The 18,333-nt window shown below is 37.0% G+C and overlaps 1 protein-coding gene and 1 non-coding gene across 2 annotated transcripts in view; both read left to right on the forward strand.

Annotated features, from left to right (window-relative positions):
* The window catches only part of ZFR (zinc finger RNA binding protein), a 43,004-nt gene that overhangs the window by 1,108 nt on the left and 23,563 nt on the right, over positions 1-18,333 (forward strand). Inside the window, exons 2-6 of the mRNA XM_026865820.1 lie at positions 13-268; positions 13,203-13,485; positions 15,279-15,423; positions 16,165-16,383; positions 17,634-17,881. Coding sequence (XP_026721621.1) covers positions 13-268; positions 13,203-13,485; positions 15,279-15,423; positions 16,165-16,383; positions 17,634-17,881 — 1,151 coding nt within the window. The remainder of the gene's footprint in view (positions 1-12; positions 269-13,202; positions 13,486-15,278; positions 15,424-16,164; positions 16,384-17,633; positions 17,882-18,333) is intronic.
* LOC113489931 lies at positions 10,505-10,641 on the forward strand. Its single transcript, XR_003400114.1, has one exon. It is a non-coding gene; the product is annotated as a small nucleolar RNA SNORA66 (small nucleolar RNA).

The raw sequence follows: 18,333 nt of genomic DNA on the forward strand, positions 1-18,333 counted from the left end.
CTGTCTGACCAGGCGCTCGCGCGCTCTTTCTGTCCCGTGTCTGCCTCTTCCCTTCTCGTCCTTCCCCCGTCCCTTTCTTCGCCCATCCCTTGTCCCCCCTTCTGCTGGGCCTACTGTCATGGCCCCAACCGTCACCGCCGTCGCCGCTGCCGCCGTCGCCGCTTTTTGGTTACCGTGCCACAGTGCCCAGCCGGCTGGGAGAAGATGCCAAAATGGCCACCGGCAACTACTTTGGATTCACCCATAGCGGGGCTGCTGCCCAGTATAGGTAACCACCGCGACCCCTCCCTGCCCTGCCCTGCCCCGCCCCGCCTCTCCCTCTGTTCGGGCCCGCTGCTCCATTTCCCCTCTTCGCCGCCAGCCCCGTGTCCCCTCGGGGTGAAGTCTCAGGACGGCTCCCATCCCCCGCCCGGTGCGGAGGCCTCTTCTGCACCCAGCTCCGCCGGGATGGTTGTGCCTGGGACCCTGCTGCTTGGCTGTCCTGCCTTCGGGTGTGTTTTCTTCTCCTTCTAGTAAGGGCCTCCCTGTATCCCCAGTGGTGTGAGGGTGGGGAGGTGAAGCTGGGCACCACGGTGGTGGAAGAGCATCAGGTCCCAAGGCCGTTAAATTAAAATGGCCACTTGCAGTCAACACCACCAGCGAGTTAACTGTCTGCTGCCCTGGGCTCTTCTCCTTCAGCCTTAAGAGAAGATAGGGCTTACTCCCCACGTCCTTGCCCCTACTTATATCAGTGTGGGAGGACAGAATCCTTTTTAACATAGGGTGGAAAACTACCTATGAAAGACTGTATGGATAAGGGAAGAGCTGAAGCCCCAGAAAATAGACGGGACTTTATTCCATTGAAGCAATGTTATAATTAATGTCTCTCATTCCATTGAAGCAATGTTATAATTAATGTTTTTGAGAAAGTAGAGAAGATATTTTAAAGGCCTGGCACCTTTAAAAAAAGATTTTCTACCTTGATACCTAAGACCAGGAGGAGGTCTTCTAGTGGGGCTCGAGGACCTGTAACTATATCCTGTACAGGCACACTGCCATAAGTCTTTATCTTTGTAGTTTTTGTGTGTCCAAATTATGTATTAGAGTGCTAAAAAGTAACTGGTAGCATTCATTATCTCACATTTTCTGAAATCAGATTACTTAATTTGGCAAAAAACAGATACAGTTAGGAACATCTTATTTTTGGTTTGTATTGGAGTACCACCTTAAAGTCGATATTGATTTCATAAATATGTAATAAACCCTTCATTGACACCTAAGTCTTGGTTAATGGGAAAACAGAAGAATAAAGCAAATATATGAGGGGTTATTAAAAAAATGAATGCAGATGTGTGCTACTGTTATCTAGCTAATAAAAACTGCATACCTGACATAGTTTCAGGAATGTGCAGTTTTTTGAAGGTCTTGGAATGACTCCGAATCTATTCTTTCTATTTTTTCCTGGAAATGGAGAGAATCTAAATTACATTTTGTTTACTCCAATGTTTAATAGTTAAAGGAGAGGATTAAATTTAGCTTGTCTTCTAGTTCTTTTAAGATTAGGTGCCTGCAGTATGTTTGTATTTCACTTGACCATTACAGTGAAACTTGAAACTGAGTTGCCATGGGGTATGAAGGAGCCTTTAAGTGACTAATAAACCGAGATCCTTATGTCTGCAGTTTTGAATTGGAGATTAATTTTTTAAAATTATTATTCCTTTTATTGTATAGCTGAGGTGGTCTCTAGACTTACTAACCTGAACAACTCGTTTGAAATTTCCTTTTGAATTGCAATATAAAAACATATAATTGGAATAACATTCAAGTTCAAAACTTGTTTTCCTAGTTAATGATCTTAAATGTGTTCTTGAGAATGGAAAACTGATAAAAAGAAGCTTCTTCCTTTGCTATCGCAAGTGCAAGATACTATTTCATTTGCTATCAGTAAAAGAAACTACATCCTATAAATGGTTGATTTACTACATCTGAAAGTGAAGAGACATAGTGCTCAGTGTTAAAGCAGCCCTTTCATAAGAATGAATTTACTCTTTTTAGCAGAAAACACAGGAGTTTAAAATGTCTGAAAGGGAGCTTACCTTTATGGAGCAGACTTGGCAGGTCCTTACTAGTTTGTTTATAGAGTGCTACAAAATGTATATTTGAGAAAGATAGTGGTGGTAGGATTTCTCAGTTTCTCATGGTCTGCCTGCAGGCAGGTGTACAAGAAGCCGGGAAAGAGCATCACCAATGCAGCTGACCTGAACTAGCCAAAGGGATATCCTGTAGCATAGGAGGTCATGCTCAGTACATAAACTGGGGGGGTTGGCTGGGGGCTGATGCCTGCACAGGCTTCAATCAGTGGGTGGTGAGCAATTGCATTGTGCATCAGTTGTCTTTTCTTGGTTTTATTTCTCCTTTTGTTCTATTGCTTTTCATTACTATTAATATTATATTATTATTGTTATTATATTTTGGTTATTAAACTGTTCTTATCTCAACCTATTTTACTTTTTTTTTTCATTCTACTCCCTTTCCTACTGGGAGAGGGGAGGAGCGAGCGAGTGGCTGCTGGCACTTAGTTGTGGGCTGGTGTTAAACCACAGAACTGCTATAACAGTGTAAGCAGTGCAGTTCACTGAATTGACTAGATAAGAAAGGGAATAGATGTCTGTCTCTATTAGTTCTTAAATACTACTTTTCATAAAACACATTTGAAATCTTAACTTGCTTCATATTTAATCAAAGGCACCAAAAGAGCTTTAAACCTGTTAATAATGGATTAGAAGCATTCTTGTTCCTTTCAGTGTTGTCACTGCAGAAAATTTTCTGTTGCCCTGCTCATCAAAATTCTTTGTGTGCACTACCCAGTAATAATATCATGACTTAATGAGAGAAGCATTAGATTATGCAAATACCAATACAGGAAATTTCTCTGAATATTGCAATACTTTTACAATTTGTGTTTTCTGCTAGTGGTAGTATTAGGGCCTAAGGTTATAAATCTGCATGCGATGCAAACTTCACCTGTTACTTGTTTAACTGCATTAATCTACCTATTTAGGAGCCTGAAATAAATGTGGAATTTGGTTATAGGAATCCTCTTTTCTTTGTGTGTGTGTAGGCTCTGTGGTTCACCTGAACCACTGTGTGTCTATTCAGTTTGAAACGAACAGCCTAATATTGGCTTGTCGTTCATGTGTAAAAAATATTCTTGATTCAGTGCTGAAGAGAGGCATAGTTATGCTTGTATTCTGAAGCTGACTAATTGAAATGTAAGGGTCCTGGTGGAGAGATAGGAGCATTGAGAAATGTTTGGACAGAGAAGTATGCAAATGTGGTAATCTCATTTAATTAACCTTGTGTTAAGATTTCGGTTTCTGTTAAAAAGCTGAAGGTTCTTTAAGTGTCTGAGTTTCATCCTAGTGATATTCATACCATGTCCTTGCTCTAATGAGACAGAACACAGATTGGACATTCTTGGAGAGTTAGGAGTCACTTGTTAACTTTGCATTGCCTTCAAGTAGTGAGACTATTACTATGTATGGTGAGCCTTTCACAGATAAAGGCAACTTTAGCAGTTCAGGTCCAGAGTGCCTGTTATCTTAGGTTGAGATGCAATCTTCTAGACAGTCATATGGAAGTAAACTCTTGGAATTATAGTTTGTTTGGAATTCAGGTGCATTGCACGATGTTACAGGATATCTGAGAGGCTGGTGGAGAACAGCAGAGGGTGAAATGCTGTGGATGGTTAAGTTGGCTATTGAGTATTGTTTGGGGATAGCATGTTTTTTTCCCACATTTGATAGTACTTCTCATTTACTGTTGTCTTCAGTGTCTGCCCCAGTTACCTCTTCTTCATCAAGATACCGGTTTCAAAAGTATGAAGTCTCTCAGAGACTTTAAGGCTGTAATTCACACAGACTGCCTAGCCCAAGCTTAAAGTATCACTAAACACAATTCAGATTTGTACTGGTGGACAACAGGAAGATGAGGGTAATAGTGAATAGGACTTACAGCTTCTTCTGAAGTGGAAATGTACTACTAGACTTAAACCTATGTTAAGAGAAACATTTACTCATCTTACAGTATTGTGTTATATGCACCACACTAAAATGCAGGGGCAGTAAAAGTCATCATAGTTTTATTGTAGGATGGAGGTACCAGTATCATAGTATAAAAACTCCAAATACTTTCTTTCTGCAGATTTTATGACCATACTATCTTGAGTTGCATCACACCTTGAAGCATGTGTGTTTTTAGCAAAAGAGACTTCACTGAATATGATAAAGCTGTGTGGTGCTGATGCTCATGTTCAACCAATGTTAGTCTTAAGTGCTATCCTAAACATGCTGTTCTAGCTTACTTAATGTATGCAAGAAGCCTTCAGTAGGCTACTGCTGTTTATGAGAATATTTTGGTAGATTTATCTTCAAATCAGTGAGGTCCTACTCTCAAAGGAGGTATATCAACATTAGAAAGGCAGTAAGGAGCTCTGAGTTTGTTAGCATGGGCTGTCTGCCAGTATTGTGATTGACAATGGTGGGGAGACAGAGGAGGTGATGGTAACTGGGGAGGAAAGGTGTCTCACTCATCAGAGGAGCCTTTGCCATTTTTAGGGGGAGGAAGTCTGCTAACTAGCTGAAGTTTGCAGCAGGCTCATGTTTTTAGGAATGGAGTACTTAATGAATCTTTTCTGTTAATGGCACTGTTATGTCCTTCATAGTTGTAACTTCAAAATGGGTTGACAGTTGTAGGCTTAACTCTGGAGTGTTAAATAATTTGTGAAATTTTGTCTGCTATTAAAATGCAACAGTGGTAGGTTGAAGTGTAGTTGTAGTATTGGTACTGGAAAATCAAAGTAGTAGCTTTAAGTCAGGAAATTTAGAATGTTTTAAGAATTATATACAATTTTCTATACCAGTGAAGTTTCTTTCCTTTTGTAGAGAACTTAAAAATTTTAGTATTTTTTCTGTTTAATATCTTAATTAATGATCTGGATAATGAAGCAGAGTGTACCTTCAGCAAGTTGCCCAGGGAAGTTGTAGAGTCCCTAACCTTGGGGATACTCAGAAGCAGTCTGGACACACTCCTGGGTGACCAGATGTATGTGGCCCTGCTTGAGTGTGATTGGACCCCCAGATGGCCTCCTGAGGGCCTTTCTAACCTCAGCCAATCTTTGATTCTGTGATTTTGATAGGGAAAGTCTTAGTAGTTAGTACTTTTTCAGACAGACATAACATCTCAAGCTCAGTTCCTTTTGTCTTGTGTGTTATCATTGTGACATGGCGACTAGATGAATAAAATCCACGCTTCGATAATGAAGAAAGTACAGGCAATAAGCTGTCCATTTTGTGCAACTGGGTAAAGGGGGGGTAGATACAGAGCATATATTACACTCTTGAGACACTTGCAGTTATGTTGTGATCTACAGTGAGGAAAACGTTAAAGATTTTGATTGGATTTAAATCAGGTCATGAGACTAAATGTGAAGATTACAAAGTAGTAAGGATGCATTGAAAACATGAGGATATTAGTCTTTGAGGCAAGTTATTGATAATACATGGTTTAGCTCTCTAGTAGCAGTCAGTATTTTTTGTTTGTAATGGAATGACGCAAGGATGTTTTTAGAAACAAGAGGAAAGGAAACTCAAAATTGCTATGAAGAACTGTCTTTTTTAGGCCTTATTTAGTTAAACTGTAGAATATGTTATTAGGAACTGTTGAAATTTAACAATTCAAGAGGGGATTGCACATGTGCGTGCCTTCAGGCTCCTTTTTGGATTCTTAGTGAATTGTGTTACAAACTGTTATGTTCACAAAAGTATGATAATAGGAAATAATAATTTTTGTTAAGTTCTGAAAAGATACTTTATGCCCGTAGTGAGTCATAGGCTCTAGAAAAACAGAAGTAAAGTCACTTCTAAAGTACAACTTACTGTAGTGTGATCTTTCACCATATTATTCTGTTTATTGTCAAGTGTGTTTAGGAGGGAAAAAGCTAACTTGATTTGTTGTTATTAATATTGTTTTTACTTTGCTCTGCCCATGTTCCTTTAACTCACCTGAAACTTCATCTGACCAGCTACTTGGTAGTGCCTCTTCGTAGGTTAGGATCTGAACAAGCAGCAGACTGTAGTGCTGATTTTTTGTAGAGTTAAGTCATACTTGTTTCAGTCTTCATGAAAGAAAAACTGGAAAACTGTGGGTTTGCCCTTCTGCTACTAGTAATCTATGAAGCTCTGACAAATCTGGCAGTTAGGTCTCAACAAGTATAGTTTCCTTAATACTAAAATGTTCAGATGTTCTTAGAAGTTAGAATTCAATAAATGTCTCTTTTTTTTTTTGTTCAAGATATTACTATTTTAAAAATTATTTTAAGAGTAGCTTAAATGTTTTGCTAAGCTAGCCTGAAAATCACTTCTTTAAATGAAAAAATAACCTGCAAGAAATATGTTTTAGAAGTTGTAATTTCTGAGGAAACTTGTAGTCTGGATAGACACTTAATCCTGATCTTAACTTCTGTATCAAAATAGCACTCTTCAGAAAACTAAACCAAAAAAACTTTAAAATGTTCTTTGCTTCTAGGAAGACAGTTTTCAGCGTTCAGCACCCTAAAAGAGCTAGAATACCAGCAGTGTTAATGCATGTGTAATGGGTGTTAGTACAGAGGTACACTGGAGTTCAACATTTTTGTTTTTCTTTGGCTTAAATGTACATGAGTTACAATTTTGTTTTGTTTTTAAATTAAATTAGTCAGTGTAATGGAAAGCAAGGCTAATAGGGAAACTTTTATGTGCTTCCTCTATATGTATCTTTTAATACTATGTATCTTATATGGAAATAGACTGTTTTTTCCTGAAAATGTATTCCTCAGACAATAATTGCTACAGATACCTTATTAAATTTCTTAACATGTGACTTACTCCATAAATATCTTAATGTGGAAAATAAATATCTTACAATTTTAAGTTATTTGAACCTATTACCTGGCAAAATAGATATCAAGAAAATACAGTGCTTTGATATAATGTTATTGTTAACATGCAAAAAATAAAGCTTTCTGCTTTCAATTTACTTTTTTACAAAAAAACCCTCAACACTTTTTTTACTAGAAAAGGCAAATAGCTGGAAATGGAAAAGGATGTGAGCCGCGTGCTCTATGTAAGAGAATTCAGTATTTGTTTCTTAATTACTCTTAATTCTCTGTCATTCTTGGGCTGATAAATCACAGGAAATCCAGACCTTCTATCAGCGTTGCTATATAAAACTTAACTAGCAAGTGAGGGTTCTGCTATATTGTATCTAATAGTTACAACGCCAGTTTTCATCTAAGGTTTTTTTGTGAAAATATGTTGCTCCTTTACAAACCTACATTATATTATTATTCAAGTTAAACCAGTGTGGTTTTGGAACAGGAAAACAGTGTTTTGCTAAGTGGACACCAGTACTTCTTTTGAGCAGTGATTTCTGCCTTCTATCCAGTTTCAGACTTAATAATTTTAAGAGTGCTACCCACATTTTTTACCTTTGGAAGTCCTTATTTCTTTATCAGAAACACTGCTACACTTTCCTTGTTGAAAATCTTTGTGCAGTTCATAAAAGGTTTTTAATTGCTGCTTGAATATTCTGGGTTTTGACAAGGGGAATAAAAATTACTGACAGAATTAGAAAATTAATCTGTTTATTTTAGTAGTTAATATAGAGTAGTGATAACTAACATCTGTTTTGAGAGGTTGTTCTCAAGGTGTGGAGTTCTTGTTGCTGTTGTTTTAATACAACTTTGGCAAATGTAAGTGTTCAGGCTGGAATTTTTCTGGCTAAGTATCTACCTAGAATTACAGTTTTTTGAAAAGCTATAGTAATAGCTTAATTGATTTTGTGGTGTAGAATTGAGCACGGAGATCTTCATAACTCTTTGGTGCCTTAGTGTTTTTGAATGGAGACTTTCAAAATGAAAAAAAGATTTTTACATATTATACAGTTCTCAGTGTACACAGCAGTATCAAATGTTGATGCAATGAAAGCAGCTTCAGTCTTAGCATGTCCAGCTTGCAGAGCGTCTGGACAAAACATGCACCTGCCTTGGGAAAACATACTTTCACTTAGTGAAAGGCATTTTATACACCAGACAGCAATGTGGACAAGGCCAGTTTTTGCTGTGGCCTTTGTTCTGGGATGAAATCTGCAAGACTATGAGCCACTGTGGCCACTCACCCTCTCCCCAGAAGATCAGATTGATAGGGAATTGGAGGTTAGTGTGGAGAAAGATACACGGTCACAGCTCACTGCATTCAGTCTTACCTAGGATGTTTAATATGATAGTGATATTTCATAAAATATGGCATTTGTTTTAATACTAATTCATGAGAAAGATTAGTGTATCACATCATTAACGTTAGCACAATTTAGAATTCATGTTATTCAAAGTTTTGAGTCAAAGGTGTTTTACAAAAAATACTTTTCTCATGCACTGTGATAAAATAATTGTGAATACAGAATCAATGATTTCGGTCTTGAGGCTACTTAAGTAGGATGTGGAAGATAAGGGCAAGGTAGGAATACACAGTGATGTAAAACTTTTTGAATAGAAGCAAACTTATTTGGGAGGAGGAAGCAAAGAGCATGGGGAAATACCAATGTGGTTGTAGCAATTTAAAACAGGTAAAGAAAACACACTACATAAGGTACTCAAAAAGACCATCAGTAGCTGACTGAAACATACATCTACAGAACCTTGAGCAGGACAGTTTGTAAACTGGCCCTGGCTGGGATAGTGAAAACAGTGAAGTAGAAATCTGAGTTGGAAGATGAGTGTTGAAGAATGTGTGTTGTTCCTTGAAAACAGAAATTAAAGTCAGCTTGGTGGGAAATTACTGTTATTATTATGATCAGCTAAAGAAACAGGTGTGGTATGAATAAAATGTATTATTTTTGAATGAAAATTTCTGACACGAGGTAGTGTAATACAATACAGCAGAATACAATTTGAAGCTGCCAAGTCCTTCACCCACTTCTTAAAGAACGGTGTTTATTGTTTATTTTAATAGTAAGTTAAAACACTATATCAATTGTAATTGAAGCTGCAGTGAATGGAATGATCACAAACTGGGTTGCCTTATACAAATGTTGGTCTAGAGCCCGTTTTCTCTTGAAACTGAAGCTTTTATAAACTAAAGCAAAAATAATTGACAGTGAGGGTGCTCAAACAGTGGAACAGGTTCTCTGTAGCAGTCTTGCAGTTTCCTTTTGTTGGAGATCATCAGAACCTGTCTGGACAAAGCCCAGGGAAACCTAATGTAACTTTGAAATTAGCTGTGCTTTGAGCACTGGGTTAGAACACATGACGTCCAAATCTTTGTTTCAAACTCAATTACGCTGTGATTTTTTTTAAGCTCCACCTAGTTAATAAAGCTAGTTGAACTGAGTATCTTTCCATATGAAGAAAGATGGAATTCCTTGAATTCAAAGATGCTAATAAGAATATCAGAATTTATTTTGGGGAAGAAAATTATTGACCTACGAATAAGACTGGCTGAGTTACCATGTCAGTAAGTCAGTTTCTCTGTCTGTGGTGCTGCAGTACCTGTTTGCATGTCCTTAGCCCATAGAACATACAGAGGAATTAAGTTCAACTTTTCCCCACTGTGTTGGGGAATTAAGTGAAATTGAATTACTTCCTTTGTTGTGGTGAAGAACACACATGTGGTTTGTTGCTGTAGCTCAGCTGATATAGTGTATTTCATTGTTGCTTTAATAACTTGATCATATGCCTAAATCTTTTGGAGTTTTATTTATTGGGACCAAGTTGAAATACCTTATGTGGTGCAATATGGAAAACTATTACTTAAAGTAGAGATTAGTAAAGGAATTGTAGAGCAGGACCTGGTAGATGTGAGTAGAATTAGAAGAGTGATTATCAGATAGGAATAATTGCAGGGGAATTACCTAGGGATTGATTCTGAGTCTTACTTAGTATTTGTATTAGTACAACATGTCATGATACTTGATGTAAGGAAAATATTGTCAATACACAGGTAACTTTACAAGAAGCTGCCCCGAGGAAGCTAGGCTGTTTGGAAAGAAAGCAGTGTCTGGAGCAGAATGGGCAGCACACCTAAAACTTCAGCTGAAATGATGCATACGGTTCTTGCCATCTGTAGTCAAGAAAGAAGAATAGATAATACTAGGATAGGTGCACAGATGAACTGCAAGAAAGACCAGTGGAATAGGGAGTCTGGCAAAATAATCTAGGAGGTGGTAAGTTCATCTCAGTGGATGTGATGAGGCAGTAATCACCAAATAAGGATAAAAACTCTTGTATGTTAAATGAAGTTGGCACAAAAATCTTTTCATATAAATTAATTACATGAAGATGATAATCTTAAAGTTAAAAGGTTTCAGTAAGACCATGGAGAGAAAAAGGAATGTCATAAATTTAGAAAAGATGTCATCGTGAATTTCTATAACATAATATAACTTTTAAAAAGGAAGAAGCAGTCAATTCTAGAATATTTTTCTTGCATGCTTGCAAACTCGATCACTAGCTCTGCATGATGTTGCAGAAGCAAGGGGAACAGGTTTGCTAAAGTAAACATGGTCATAGAACTGTATTAGCCTTAGAAATCAAAGTATTTGGGCTGTTCATTCTATACCATGATAAAGAATTTATGTACAAAAATAGCACAGAAGAAATTAAACTGTCTGTACCAGAATCTTCTTAATGGTCTTCCTGATAATGATCATACTTAAAACTGTCAGGTAACTTTAATCATATATAATCTGAGAACAAAAGCATTTTCTTTGATAAACTGTCTGGTATTGTTACTTCATAGTGTGTTGTGAGCACTGTATCATGTTTTGTAATAGTAATTTAAGTACGGTTTCATGAAACTTGGAAGACCCAAGTTAATGCTTCCTGGACAAGTCCCTGTTCCTATTCCTTCTCCCTTTTTTTTTTTTCCCCCCCCTCCTGTTTCCCTGTGTATAATTTATGTGGACTCTGGCACCCAGCAGAGTTGTTTTTTAAGTTCCAATGTTCCTAATATTTCTACTGTGTTAGAAAACAATGCCAGGAAAAAAAAAAAAATCTCATTTTCTCCTGGTTTGAGTTAAATCACTGCACTGAATAGCTTGATAAGTAGCAGAACTAGCACCAGGGATGAAATAGGATGGCATAGTCAGGTTTGGTATATGAGTGGAGGGATGAGTAAGAGTGGGGATAAGATGAAGCAAGACTTTCCTTGTTAGCAGTTTTGGACTGCTGATGTGTTCAGCTGCAGCCTGAGTTAAACAGTCTGCTGTCTCTTTTCTCAAGTTACTGTGTTTTTAGTGGATGTATATGATAATGTTAATTACTTCAAAATTTGTGAATATTTTACACTTCTGTACTGTTAGTTTTGTAGATAATGGGGCATAATTGTATAGACTGTGGTTCACTTCTACTATCGTGAAACAGTCTTCCTGAATTTTCTGGTGGAGTGCAATTTCTCATCTTAAAATGACAAAACACCAGAATCTTCCTATGTATGTCAAGTAGAAGGAATTGTTTCAAGTGGTGGTAGGAGCTACACCAAAGTGGTTTAGATATTTTCCTTATATTGTTATGCTAAGAAAATAAAATGAAACATAATTGTGAGTACAACTCCCAGTTGCATTAAATTTGGATGGAATGCAAGTGGTCTTCTAGGCAATCAAGGGCCTACAATGGGAAGAAGGTAGAGTGCCGGCATAGAGGTCCAATAGTAATAAATTTTCTCTGTTTCTGCTATAATACTGGGGGGTTTTAATACATTGAAGTTCATGGGTTCTGCTGTAATTAAAATTATTTAATCAGTTTTCTTATAAATAATAAATAACAATTTCTAAATGCAAGGGAGTTATGGAAATGTCTTTTGCAGAAATAGTATGTGTAGTTAAGGTGCTTTGTTTGTGGTAGTTCCATCAGAGAGAATATTGCAGACTTCAGGAAAAATTACTATAACTTCTTCCTTTTGGCTTTGAGTATAACCATACTGCAATTCCATTGTGCCACTGAGTATGTTTGCTTCAAGTGAGATTTTTATTTTCTTATTTTCTTCTGAAAAACAGGAGATACTACCTTCTTGGCAGCATGGAGTAGGTTTTGAATTATTTTTTTAATGGTGCTATGGAGATGTGAAACCCTATAAAGATTCTTAAATATTGAACAACAGTGTAGGAAGTGTACTAAAAAATTGAGAATAAACATTTGATCAGGACTTGATATCACTGTTCCAGATAGTGATATTTCACCTGGCTCACTTTATTTGTTTAAAAATCAGAATAAATATTTTTAAGTTTCTAATCATAATGGAGTTACACATCAGTATAGGACAACATAATGCACAGTCATCCATCAATGTAGGACAATAATATTAGTTTCTGTTCAAATAATTTTTCATAATTTTTCATTTTGGCTGTTAGTATTTGCTCATCCTTAGTAAGGAGCCACATGCTTATGTCCTACCTGCAAAATTTATAGAGGGGGATTAGTTTCAGCGTGTGCCTGAAAGATGCCAGAGCTTTGGTAGCAGTCATCTTGCTTGATCTGATTGTTCTTTGGATGCTCCATGTTGTGGACTTCTGTACAAGTGAGTGGGGCTAGCTTTTATAATTCTAAACTTTTGTGAGAGAAGTCTTCTATCAGAGATGTGTATTTAAAGTGTCTCTGCCTTAAATGTAAGAGTTTGAGCTAATTTTCATAGAAGTCTTTAAAACCTCATTACTTTAATATGGTTTACTGAAAAACTTCATGCAAGTGCAGGTCAGTAATGAGCTCTCACAGAAAAGTAGTATTTTTCTTAATTTGACAGGTATGTCAGTTTTACTGAGAAACTACTAAAGCATTTAAGAACCTGTCAGCCATGAAATGATAACAGTTTAAGACTTCTCTATTATTTTGAATGAAAGTCTTGTGAATGAGAATTCCAGTGCTTGAAAAAAACCCAGCAGAAACACCTCCCCTTGCTAAGAAAGTCATCACCTGCATGATATGTGTGAATCCACAGAAACTTCAAAATGCTACATTCTTTTTAATGAGGGTGGAGGAGAGGTAATGAAAGCCATTAGAGTGTATGCATAGATAGCTGTTCCAGGTCTGTTTGTAGAACAGACAACTATCAAATCTGGGATTTTGAAATGTGTAGGCATTATTTTAGTATGCTGGATTAATCTAATTATTTACTTACTGTTTTTTTCCAATATAGCCAGCAGCCAGCTTCGGGTGTAGCCTATTCCCATCCAACTACAGTTGCTAGCTACACTGTCCACCAGGCACCAGTTGCTGCACACACCGTTACTGCAGCCTATGCTCCAGCAGCAGCTACAGTTGCAGTAGCCAGGCCTGCTCCAGTAGCTGTTGCAGCTGCTGCAACAGCTGCGGCGTATGGAGGCTATCCTACGGCACACACAGCTACAGATTATGGTTATACGCAGAGGCAACAAGAAGCTCCACCACCACCGCCTCCTGTCACTACGCAGAATTACCAGGTGGGTTCCAAAAAAAGTTACAGAATCACAGAATCATTCAAGTTGGAAAAGACCCTTGGGATCATCGAGTTCAAACCATCGGCCCTACTCTACAAAGTTCTCCCAGATTTACTTCTGTTGTATGATTTTTAAATGATACATTAAAAGGGAGAAGCCTGTTCAGATAAAAGAATGTGATGCTGTTTGTGTTTTTTTCTTCTGTGTATCAATTCAGACTACTTAGTAGTGAAAACAGATAGAATGTGAAGTGACTGCAGTGTCATTATGACCTGTATAGAGGAATATCTATACTGTAGGATCCAGGATTTAGACATTGACACAATAAACAATGAACTGATGTTTACCTCCAAATGATTTTGGGAAACTACTGCTGAAAGGAGTAGTACTGTGTTGTCTTGGCTAGCTTAGATGTTCAAGTGTCATGCAGTAAACTAGGTCATGGAACTGATGCAGCTGAAAAAAACCATTCCAATAAAAATTTTCAGCGGATATAAAAATAGTTCCCTTGTGAGATTCCTGGTATGAGGATGGAAGATTGCCCTAGGAGTGAAAATACCCTTTGAGTAGTTTTTGGATACTCTTTGTGAGATCGCTGCCTAACTTCATGTGGGTTCAGGCTCCTGAAAAAGGAAACTGTAATCTGTTTCATCTTGGATATGTCTCGTAATAATTTTTTAACTTTTTAGTCCTAAAATTATCAAGGTGTTATCTGTATTCTAAATAGTATTTTAATTCGTTTAAAAGTACTGTTCTGTTGCTGCATGTTGTCGGTTCTTTTGTACAGCTTTTTAATTCGTTACATATGGTAATGAATTGTAATGTACAAGGCTTTCCAGTAGCATGTGTACTCATAATGATGAGGTCAGTTATTAGATTCATTCAGACAGAAAAAAAGAGTTCCATAAACTAAATAAAAATAATTGTAGTTTACACAGGTTGGATGGAAAAAGAGATTCTTTTGTTATTTCTTGGAAATAAGAATTTTTATATACTAGTACATTTTAGCTGTAGTAGTTCATGCCTTGCTACCCCTCAGTTGATCAGCTCCTTACCCTTTCCCATAAATATGTTGAAGATGAGAGAATAGATGTACATGCGTATATGTGTACATGCGTATATGTGTACATGCACATATGTGCACATTGCAGGCCCTCCCCTTCAAGCTTACTAGCTATCTCATGAGTTCTAGAGGACTGAAACAGACTACATGCCTTGCTATTATAGACTCCATGTGGTTCCCTAATGGACTAGTTGATACACCAGAAAGTTAAGAACACTTTGGAAGTATCACTTCCATAGTCTAAAAAATATAACCAAGAAAAGTATAGTTAATGATGGAATTTTTAGAGCCAATATAGAGCTGTGTTTGTAAACGAGTGAATTTATTGTGGTCTGCAGAAATTCACATTTTGTGGAGATCTGTGGTGGCTTTTCACTTAATATTTTACAGACATGTAATCTGATACGGTCATCATGAAAAACTAGTGAGAGTAGTTGCTTTTCAGTAACAAAAATAATGTGGTAGGGAAAGAGATTTACTAGTGTGAAGTTAATTCCTGTACTGAGTCTGAAAAAGACCAGCAGGGTGATTTTTAGGCTTGAACTATCTGTAAAGATAAATTTAACGTCTTTAATGCATTTATTTGTATATACTGTATCTGTAAATATTCTTTTAAATCTACTTTCATGGAGCAGAAGAAAATACACTTTCTTTGGTTGTGCTAATGACTTTTATTACTGCAGGTATATACTTAAAGGAGAAATTTGCTGGTTTTTCTTTTCTGAATTTTTAGGATTCCTATTCTTATGTTCGCTCTACTGCCCCAGCTGTAGCTTATGACAGCAAACAATACTATCAACAGCCAACAGCAACTGCAGCAGCTGTGGCTGCTGCTGCCCAACCTCAGCCTTCAGTAGCTGAATCGTATTACCAGACCGGTAGGTGGCATGATTCAAACTGCTGTCATTATACAATCTGAGTACTATTTTAATACCATAATTTTTTAAAAAATATTTCACATATCCAGATGATACTTCTTTTAGTTTTGTCATGTAATCTCTCTCAGTGTGTAGAAGAATTTGATGCACCTAGAACTTGAACATGATTGTGACGTTGCCATAAATATCTATGAGGTTTGGATTGTTACTAAATACACTCAAAACATACTTCTAGGCAAGCTTCTTGTTGATTTGTCTAGAAACCTTGCTGAAGTAGGTTCAAGTAGTCAGTGGTGGGTTCAGATAATAACTGGATTATAAAGACTTTTAAAGTTCTTAGTTCTTTTTTGGTACGAGTGCAGCAATGCATAAATCCTATTTACTTTTAATTAGAAATAATAGGAAACTTTAGGTGTGCTTTTGTTTAGTGTGCTCTAGTAAAACCATTGAATGAGAAGGTTGTTTAAGAACGTGGTAGCACAGTTTAATGAAATCTGAGGCTTACTAGTGTGAGCTGTGTATCAGACAGTTGTGTAGTACACTGTACACAGTGCATCACCATGACTGTAAAAAAACCCCAACAAACCAATAAAACAACAAACCACAACACAAACCAAACCAAACCCCACTTGTTATGTATTTATTCCTCAGCATGTGGTTAAGTATTACCTGATACAGTTTGCATTTCATTCAACTAAAACATATCAATGTCCATACACTTTTATTTTCTATCCTAATTAGCTCCGAAAGCAGGATATAGCCAAGGGGCAACTCAGTATACCCAAGCCCAGCAAACACGACAAGTGACAGCTATAAAACCTGCAACCCCAAGTCCAGCAACTACTACGTTTTCTATATATCCAGTATCATCTACTGTGCAGCCAGTGGCAGCTGCAGCTACTGTTGTTCCATCCTATACTCAAAGTGCAACGTACAGTACAACAGCAGTTACTTACTCTGGTAAGAATTTTTCATATTATGTCTCTGGGATCTTTGCAGTTGCTACAGGAGAGGCTTTAAATACTGAGAATTTTAACAGTTCATGTTCAATTAGATTATAGTCTACTGAAAAGTATCAACCAGTTCAGTCATTATAATGGCAAAATATTTTGCTATTTCTTTAAAAAAGGTTTGATGTTTATATGTGCCTGTTTTCTTGCATGTGAGAATATACAAAGTGTTGGCATCGCTACATGCCGGTGTTCTGCGACTTACTGTAATGTTTGGAAAGAAAAGATGGGGGATATTAAAAATAAGGGAATTCATCCGCTCAAATATTACCCAGGGAAATTGGAAGGGAGTATGCTGCCATCAGACAGGGAAGAGCAGTCCAGTATTAATCTTGTAAGTTTTGGCTGTCTTGACCCAAAATATGAGGAGAATGGGCACTGAAAAAGTGAATTTTCTTCAAACATTAGAAATCCAAAAAGTAGTTGAAAATGAGATGTTGTTAACTTTATGGCCAGATGGTAATCAACTGGCATGTTATAACTACTTTGAACTTCTTGTTTTGTTTGTTTTCTGTCTAAAAAGGGATTTTAAGACTTCCTCGAGACAGAACCTGATCAGAGGATTAAACTAGTTGAACCAGTAGATGTAGGAAGCTTATGGGAAAACTGGCATAAAGGTGTGAGCACCCAGTTTTCTTGATTTATTTAACTTTAATACTAGAAATCAGGGAATGCATAGGAAGGTTTTAGTGAAAAAGCAGCTTCTTTCTACTAAACTTAAATCAGTAAAATAAAATGTAATAGCACTACCTGTTCTGTGATTTATCTCCCCCCCCCTTCCTCTACATAATGTCTCTTTGCCATTTGGAAACTTGAATCTGGTTTTAGAAGACTGCTTACTTCAAGTGGCCCTTAATAAATCTTTTATTAAAATTCTTGTTACATCATACTTAGTCTTACAGATATACCAGGAAATTTCACACATTCTTTAGGGATGTTTTGATGTATCTTAACATAACTACATGTCTACAAAGATGTGTCTAAAATCAAATATATTCCTGATACAATAGGTAGCTATTTACTGATGTTATATGAAACATGAATAAAAATTCATATTGCCTAACAAGATATCAATAAATTGTTCATATCCTGCCCTGCCCCCCCCCCCCAACTATTATGCAACATGTTTTGAATTGGTATATTATGTAATTGATACATGATGTACAGTGATATAACAGTTATTTTATTTTGATCTTTGAGGTACCTCTTATTCTGGCTATGAAGCTGCAGTGTATTCAGCTGCATCGTCCTATTACCAGCAGCAGCAGCAGCAACAGAAACAGGCAGCGGCAGCAGCTGCTGCTGCTGCTGCAACAGCTGCTTGGACGGGGACCACCTTTACTAAAAAGGCACCATTCCAAAACAAGCAACTGAAACCAAAACAACCTCCCAAACCGCCCCAGATCCACTACTGTGATGTTTGTAAGATCAGCTGTGCTGGACCACAGGTACCTGTATTATGTAATACTCTGCTATACACTTTAGTCATAATTTCTTCAGCTAAAAAACAGACCCCTTTAAGAATATTTGCTAATTTTTATAGACATAATTCTGTACTTCGATTAAGGGAATAATTAAATGAAAATGTGTGCTATTACAGAAGGAATTCCTGTGAGAAGACAAAAAGGTACATCTCCTGAGCTTCAGCAGAGAAGCTTCAGCTGTGCTTTGGACTTCAGAAATATACTGAACTTTGAATTTGATTTGCTTTTTTAGCTTAGCAAGCTTCATAGAAAACACTTTTTTTCAAAACTATGGAATTACATAAATTTTGTGAATGTTAAACCTGAAAGTTTATTCTTCATTGTGTTCTAGTATCACAGTTTAGTTTTGTAGTGGGTACAAGTGAGTAGAAAGTAGGTATTAGCTCATGAAGAGTGTTAATGTTTATGCCTGGCCA

The sequence above is a fragment of the Athene cunicularia genome (assembly GCF_003259725.1).
Source record: "Athene cunicularia isolate RWA chromosome Z unlocalized genomic scaffold, athCun1 chrZ_part1, whole genome shotgun sequence".
Lineage (NCBI taxonomy): Eukaryota > Metazoa > Chordata > Aves > Strigiformes > Strigidae > Athene > Athene cunicularia.